The following is a 7,852-nucleotide window of genomic DNA, read 5'->3' as shown; positions in this document are numbered from 1 at the left end:
GTGATGGAACCAACACATAAGAGTTCAAGTTCTAGACTTGACATTACTGGTTGCATTTTTTTGAATTTATTTCAGGCCTTCCGACGATATGAGTTCAGTGGAAGGAGAAGTTCCCGACGACTACGAGCGTGTCTGTGGGACTTCGTCAATCTCAATGTGATGTGTTGGCTCATTCTCTTGAAGGTGCTCATAGGGGTAGGATGTGCGGGTAGAGTGTGCGTGCGTCCGTTCATGGATGTGAGGGTATGTGTGTGTTTATGAGTGCCTGTGTTTGCACTATGTTAAAGAAACTCTTTTTCAAAAAGCTCGAACTCCTTTTATAAATACATAAATATTTTTTTATCCAGGAACATTTTTAAGCACCTGATGATCATTTGTTTTTGGAAAATAGGGGAATTTTATTATAAATATATTCAGGCGATTTGACCCCTATCGTTCGCCAAAGAAAGAGCATGCTGAATTAGATCTCGAATCCGAGCCCATTTCAAGCAGATCTGAAGCAGAAAATCCCACTTGGCCCGTTTTCTCTCTTCCCCGACTTCTTTTCGTTACCTCGCAGGCCCGCACCCACTCGCCGTCGCAGCGGCAGCCCCCACGTCTCCCGCCCCACCCCCCTAAAAATGACCTCGACCGCAGCGGCGGCGGCGGCAGCGGCGACAGGCTATGCGTCCGAAGCTCCGTCCGGCCTGCGTTTACCGGCGAGCTGGCCCGCTCGTGTGCTGCCCTCGTCGAGAAATTGAGGGATCGTGATGGTGAGATCCCCCCTCCTCTGCTTCTGTTTTCTGAATAAATCCTCTGTTTCTGTTTCCTCGAATTGAACGAATGGTTGCGGACGGCAATGCTATCCGTGCTCAGTTTAGAGCCGGTGCTGTCAGTGCTGAACGGATTAAGAGATGGTATGTCACTGTCACTAGTTATTCAACAGTTTTCAACTCTCTGCGGGTTGCAGTTCAGTGCCCACCTCATGAGATTTATGTTTGCCCCTCACTTTCTCTGTCTATAGGTTAACAATCTAAAGAAACATGGCTAAAGGGGGACAGATTTCTCCCTTAGCATAAAGTTATACTCGAGTTGAGACATGTTAGGAGCTAGGGTTCTGCCGGTTCTAGGATGAAGATTGTAGGGGAAGGATGGAGGAGGACAAGGGCGAGGGCGGGGCGGCCGGCGGCTGGGCGCCGTCCTTGCGCGGTGGAGGCGGCGGCGGCTTTGGCAGGAGGGAGATGGCGCAGGGGAGGCGGCGGCTAGGGTTAGGTCTCCCGACTCCCTAAGAAAGCCGAGCAATTATGATTGCTTCTTGCTTAATCTCAAAAGGGTCCTTACATGAGTTTATATAATCCTCCTAATGATATAATTGGGCTAAGCCCCTAACACGATAAGATAACTGGGCCAGGCCCCTAACTGCCTAGGCTGTAGTATATGCCGCTCATAACATTTCTCCCCGCGTGCACAAAAAGCTTGTCCTCGAGCTGGAAGGCGGGGAAGCGCTTGCGGAACTCCTCGAGGTGATCAACCGTCGCCAAACACCTCCGCGGCAGCTTGGGCGGGCAGGTTGCCCAGCCCGGCGGCGGTGGCGTCGGCCTCAATCTAGTCCGCAGCCTCCAGGTAGAAGAGTCGCGGGCAACGTGGCCAGGTACGTAGGGCTCGTCGCAGTTGAAGCACAACCCTTGGCGACGACGCTCGAGTTGCTCGGCCGAGGTGAGCCGGCGGAACGGGCGCGCCGTGGTCGCGGCGAGGGGTGCCGTGGAAGCCTGAGCAGGCCAACCCTGCGCGGGAACGTCCGGCTCGGTTGGCGGTCTAGCGGCCCGGGACGGTGATGCCTGCTGGATGGCCACCACGCGGCGCTTGAACGCGCGGGCGTAGTACATGGCCGTCTGTGCGACGCCCGGAAGGTGATATGAGGCGAGCCAGGTACGTTCCGACACGAGCGTGCGTTGCCCGCGGAAGAATTGCTCACACTAGTTGAGCCAGTGGAGGGGGTCCTCGGCGCCGTCGTAGGTGGCGAAGTCGAGCTTGGCGAAGCGCGGCGGTGTCTGAGCATGACCGCCATCTGCGTACGGCTCGGTGGTACGGAGCAGCGAAGAGGATGGCGTCGGTCCGGTGTGCACCGGTGGTCCGCTGGAAAGCGGTGGCCCGTCGAAGCCAGAGTGGAAACCCGCGGAGTCGGAGGGCCCGCCGTACGACAGGGATGGCGTCGGCTGGTTCGCGGCCATGGTGTAGACTGGCAGCGGTGACGTCCCGGCCAACCAGGACAGAAGCTGTGACGGCGAGGGCGGGAACTGCACTTGCTGAATCGGCACGCCCGCCGGCGCGGTCGTAGTTAGCCCGATGCTGGGCGGTGGAGGCGCCTGCAACGGCAGCTGCTGCTGCATGGAAACGGCGGAGGCGGCGGGCGCCGCGATGGCCGCGGCCGGCCATTGTGGCCAGAGCGGGGCGGTGGCGGGGGTTGGCTGCAGCTGCAACGGGGGATGTAGCGGCCCGACCAGCACCGCGGTGGCCCCTGGGTGCGGCGGCTGCCAGGGCTGCCAACGCGGTGGCGACGGTAGGTGCAGCTTTGGCTGCAGCGGCCCGGCAAGCGCGGCGGAGGCCGCCGGGTGCGGCGGCTGCCACGGCAGCAGCATCGGCCCGGTGGCGATGGTTGGTGACGCGGCCGGCGGCAGCTCGTAGGGCCCGGCCAAGTAGAGGCAGATCCCCTGGACGGCTGTGACGAGATCGTTGAGGACCCCGGTGATCTCCGGGGTGTAGGCGGCGGCCGGTGGTGCGGTGGAGGGCGCCGTCATCTGGGTGGTGGCTGCGTCGGGGAATGTGACCAGCGGCGCGGACGGGGAGGCCAACGACGCGGTGGAGAGGGCCAGCGTCGCGGTGGTGACGGTCGGCAGCGGAAGCGTCGGGATGGGCGACGGCGAAGACATGATCGGAACTGAGCTACCTGATACCAAGGTGTTAGGAGCTAGGGTTCTGCCGGTTCTAGGATGAAGATTGTAGGGGAAGGATGGAGGAGGGCGAGGGCGCGGCGGCCGGCGGCTGGGCGCCGTCCTTGCACGGTGGAGGCGGCGGCGGCTTTGGCAGGAGGTAGATGGCGCAGGGGAGGAGACGGCTAGGGTTAGGTCTCGCGGCTCCCTAAGGAAGCCGAGCAATTATATGATTGCTTCTTGCTTAATCTCAAAACGGGTCCTTACATGAGTTTGTATAATCCTCCTAATGATATAATTGGGCTGTAAGATAACTGAGTCAGACCCCTAACTGTCTGGGCTGTAGTATATGCCGCTCATAACAAGACACTTATTTGTGGGCGGACGGAGTACTAGCGTAAAAATCGCTTTACATTTTGAGACAAAGGGAGTAGAAGTGAGACCTCTCCACGATTAAACACAGATAGCATCCCAGTGGAGTCCCAGTGAGATTCGAACGCGGGTGCGCGGGTTGAACAAACTGAACTCCTCCTTGCCGCTTAGCTAGCGCTCAGTTCTCTGTAGGTTAAAAATCATCTGTTATTTGTAACATGATCATTGATGATATGTTACTACATGCTAAAGTGCAACTGCAATATAAATAGAAACCTGAACTCGCATCGGCACAGACTTGAACTCAGTTGCTTTGTACATTGACTTCCCCGTCCAATTGAGATTGGTTCCCTGGGTTTGGTGTTCTCATGACTTAGAGCAATGCTTCTTTACCCGGGGAATTTGGTACATATACGGCTCCAAGGTTAATCTGGTAGGTTATTGCTGACTCTTGTCAGGATCGCTTTGTTAGCAAACAGTAATGTAATTCTTCCGTTATTTAAAGGAGCCCAAAGGCAGTCATTCTAAAATCTAGAGAGGACACTATCAGCGTCAGGCAATGACTGAGACATTTCTGGTCTGGTATTACAAGTTACAACTCATAATGCTTACGTCCTTGAGATCAATAATCACCTTCAGGAGGAACCCTAGAGTGTTTCTGCAAATTCAGGTACCTGTCCATATCAAAACTAAGCTTTGCACATAGCTTTCTCCTCCTTGCCAAGAACAGCCTACGCTTGAAGTCCTGTAACGTCGGATTGCTCGCGGTACGCAGGAAATAGCCGTAGCAGAAAATCAGCTGGAGTCCGGCCAAGAAGTAGGCGAGCGGCTCCATGATACTCCAAGAGAACTCCCAGAACGTAAGGTGGAAGAAGAGGGCAAACTGGAGTATGAATGATGCGAAGCCAAAACATAGAATCCGCACGGCGTGCCTGTGCGCCATGCCGTTGATCTCTTGCATCCTCGTCTGAAGTTGTCTGAATTCGTCTTTTCTCACGTCGTCCTCTGGGGCGAGCGCAAACGGCATGGCCCTTCTGATAAGGTCCGCAATCTGCAAATGGAACAATTCATTGATATTATCCCCCTGACAATGTTTCTAGAACTGGTTGTATTTCCGTTCATTTGCAGTGAAAAGGGGTAAAGCCCGGTTCCAAAAAGAAACATTGATATTATTCATTTTATATGAAACAGCTATTGGGACTTTTTAAGCCATGGCATAAAAGTCACTCCTGAAATGTGGCGCTACAGCAAAGCAAAGTTAACAACTCCAATGTGGCAATGTGCAAAGTGAGCAGTTTTTTATAAACTATGGCAAAGTGAAAAAACAGGCACGATACTTGGTCCAATGTGCAATTGATATGATGACACACAGATACTATTGGCCAGCACGTGATCTGAACAAACTTTTCAATATGTAACTTTGATTGCTGATCTGTTATATGAATATGTTAGTGCAAGGTTATAAAGTTGTGATATATTATGGTGATATTTTGACCACAGATCTGATGATATTATTTTCATCATGTGAATTTATATATCATTGCCCTGCAATATTAGTCTCCCTTAGAGAATTTGAAGTGTTTTGGTACATGGTTTTAGGTATTAGAGAGAGATGTAAATGGAGAACCTAACAATTTTGTGATATCACCTTCTTGTGGTTGAGGTAGGTCTTTCCCCTGACGAGCAGCACCAAGCTCATTTCGTCCATCTTCTGCACGAGTGCCTCCGCCTCTGTGGGCACGAGGCCACTCTCCATCAGCGCACCGAGAGGCTCGCCATGGCTGATCACCTCGTCCTGCATCCGTCGCTCGATTTCTCCGAAGATCGCTTTGGTAGCAGCTGTTGATCAGTCGGTATAAAATTTGGTGTTAAAAGAAGGTCAACAAACAACTGAGAAATTTGCTGGTGGCCGGTGCCATACTTATGAATGAAGCTTACTACCTTGAGAATAATCACCTCCCAGAGGACACCTCATGTGCCTCTCCATCTCCAGGCACTTCTCCATGTCAAAACCATACTTCGTGCAAAGCCTTCTCCTCCTTAATTTAAACAGCCTCTCCATGTAGGTTCGATATGACAGGTTGCGCGAGGTGATGAGGAAATAGGCGTAGCCGGAAAGCAGGTGGGCGCCGGCCACGAAGAAGGTGATCGGCGCTACAACGTCCCACGTGAACTCCCAGAATGTGAAGCGGAAGCAGAGGCCGACCGTGGCTTGCACGAACCAGAAGCCAGACCAGAGGATTCGCCTCACTTGCTTGCACGCCTGCCGGTCGATCTCTCCTTTCTTTTTCTTCAGTAGCTCAAACTCTTCCCTTCTCGCATCATTCTCTATCTCGAGCACAGGCGGCACTGCGCTTCTAACCAGGTCTACTATCTAATGGCGGACGGTAACAAATATAAATGTGTCAGCTGAAAATTGTATAACCGACGATGGGCAGTGAATAACTATGTATGACACAAAATCGACTATATAAGGATCCTAAGATCTCGGCAGAGAGGAGATCAAATCCACAACCAACAGGTATGAAAGGCTAACAAGCATTTGGAGATAGCATCACCAAGAAGTTGCCTCCATCATCTATCTACCTTTAGATCCTATCTAGTCTAGACATTGAGGGGTGCGGTGGAGGCTGACGGTTTACTGATTGTCAACGATAACAAAAATAGCTAAGTAGTAGGTTCAACTATTGCAAGAGCATTTTTAGTCTATGTTGAATTCTTTCAGTTTGTACTATGTGTTGAGAAGTGCACATTTCGACCCTGAAATTGTGCCCTGGTTTCAAAACCGGTTGGAATACACTCTCAAACTTCGATACCGTTTACTCGCTTGCCTTCCCAGTTGATAATTCTTTGTTAATGCATATTCTTGTCTCTCAGATGTCAATGAGTCTAGTTTGACATCTTGAAGATGTATTGGGATACTGTGGCGGCAGGTTCGCATCCTCAGTTAGGGCATGACAAAAATGAAAAATGTAGCAAATATGAACTTTATTGAAAAACAGAGAAAAGATTGAGAAACCTAGTTGAGGTTCAGGTACTAAAGCGAAGACCAAGAATGCTCTAAACGTCACCTTCTCGGGATGGAGGTAGACCATTCCCCGGAAGAGCACCACGCTGCCGGACTGGTCCATCGCCCCCGCGAGTGCCTCCGCCTGGCGGCGCGTCGGGGCCGCGCCGGTATCCACGCACGCGTCTAGGAACTCGGCGTATGGTACCACCACGTCCTCCCGGCTCCGCAGCCGCCTCTTGAGCACCTCGAGTCCAACAAGCCGCACCATTCGCCGAGCTTCCGCCGGCGTGAACTCAGCCTCTGCTGGGCGCGGCTCCGGCCTCAACGGTGTGAGACGGCGGAGGTTCCACACAGTACATGCCGCTGTAGCGCCTGCCGGAGAGGACGGCCGGGGGATGAGGAGGCGGGAGGCGGCCGCTCGCCACATGGTGTACTTCTCTGGCGATGAGCAGCGAGCCTGCTGTAGAGAGAGGCGCCAGTAAAATGCAGGGGTATTTCAAACTAATAGGGTGCTGTTGCAGCTCTGCTCATGAATGATTGGCTTTGTGTTTTCCATTACAACTCCGCAAGCATGGGACATTGTGGAAAGAAAATCAGCTAAGTAAAGTTGGCATCGCTGCCCATCAATAGTTTGTCATTTCTCTCTGCCTTTGTAATATTTTTTCACTTTGCCAGGAAGAAAAGGAAGCTCCTTTAGCTTTGGAGGAAAAAGAGGTCATTCTACAGCAGAACATGTGTTGAAAGTTGAACTCGTGGGAAGTTCTCTTCTTTTCTTCTTGATTCGGAAATGATAAAATCCGAACCTTCAGGATTTGATCATGACAAATCGAACATTTTTTATGGCAACTTTAGTTGACGCGAGGATGGCAATTGTAGTTGGCAGGCACATCAATTTCCTGGCAAAAAATAAACTGAGAGCGGATTTGCCATGCTTACAAACTAAACATACCATGATCGACAAACATAAATAACCACAAAAAATGTTAGATTTGCCATAGTCAAGTCCTGAACATTCAGGACTTATCGGCGTCCTTTTGATTTTACGAAAATGTTGCTTCCAGGGTGGTGTTTAAAATCTTTCTTCACCCAATATCAGACGACCTCCTCTAAAAACCGCGCGCGGGGGGGGGGGGGGGGGGGGGGGGGGGGGGGGGGGGGGGGGTGGGGGGGAGGGGCTACGTAGCACTGCCGTCGCCGCAAACCTGTCGCACTGTTTTCCCCTTTCCTCAAACTGCCAGACCGACTCATTCTTCATGATTATACCTTGCAATGGGTGACAGACTTCCTCCATTCTAAAACAATTGAAGTTTTAGAATTGTCTTAAGTCAAACTTTTTTTAAGTTCAACCTCCAACGCTGTAGCTACTCGGAAGAAGAGAAGGGATGGGTCATTTTGGAGTACTATCAAAGGATCCAGGGCCGGTGGGGTTGCACTGTTAAGACAAGTTCCCTGCGGCTCCAGCCGTCACTTCATATAAGAAACTCAGTCGTAAAATTTAACACGATTAAAAGACGTGAATAAGGTACCTACTTTGCTAGTTGAGGATCTGAAGGTGCCAAGT

At 51.8% G+C, this 7,852-nt stretch overlaps 1 protein-coding gene and 1 long non-coding RNA gene across 2 annotated transcripts; one reads left to right on the top strand and one right to left on the bottom strand.

Moving 5' to 3' along the window:
- Positions 1–461: 461 nt before the first annotated feature.
- Positions 462–4,274, top strand: LOC125525327. The gene is made up of 3 exons (XR_007291251.1): positions 462–752; positions 3,787–3,951; positions 4,057–4,274. It is a non-coding gene; the product is annotated as an uncharacterized LOC125525327 (long non-coding RNA).
- LOC125525326 (calcium uniporter protein 5, mitochondrial-like) lies at positions 3,904–6,852 on the bottom strand. The gene is made up of 4 exons (XM_048690327.1): positions 6,353–6,852; positions 5,223–5,655; positions 4,930–5,120; positions 3,904–4,332 (listed from the first exon to the last, which is right to left on the bottom strand). Exons 1-4 carry the CDS (start codon positions 6,716–6,718, stop codon positions 3,904–3,906), a joined length of 1,419 nt encoding a protein of 472 aa, XP_048546284.1. The 5' UTR covers positions 6,719–6,852.
- Between the last annotated feature and the right edge of the window lie 1,000 nt (positions 6,853–7,852).

Source organism: Triticum urartu, chromosome 7, assembly GCF_003073215.2.
Source record: "Triticum urartu cultivar G1812 chromosome 7, Tu2.1, whole genome shotgun sequence".
Lineage (NCBI taxonomy): Eukaryota > Viridiplantae > Streptophyta > Magnoliopsida > Poales > Poaceae > Triticum > Triticum urartu.
The sequence above is the reverse complement of the archived record's forward strand: the minus strand, read 5'-3'. Positions and strand labels throughout refer to the sequence as shown.

Bases quoted from the DNA above. Each gene is read 5' to 3' on its own strand.
- LOC125525326 (XM_048690327.1), bottom strand. From the start codon at position 6,718: ATGTGGCGAGCGGCCGCCTCCCGCCTCCTCATCCCCCGGCCGTCCTCT. The intron at 5,656-6,352 runs GTGACGTTTAGA...GTCCGCCATTAG, and splicing joins TCTACCTCCATCCCGAGAAG to ATAGTAGACCTGGTTAGAAG. The intron at 4,333-4,929 runs GTGATATCACAA...TTCCATTTGCAG, and splicing joins CCTACCTCAACCACAAGAAG to ATTGCGGACCTTATCAGAAG.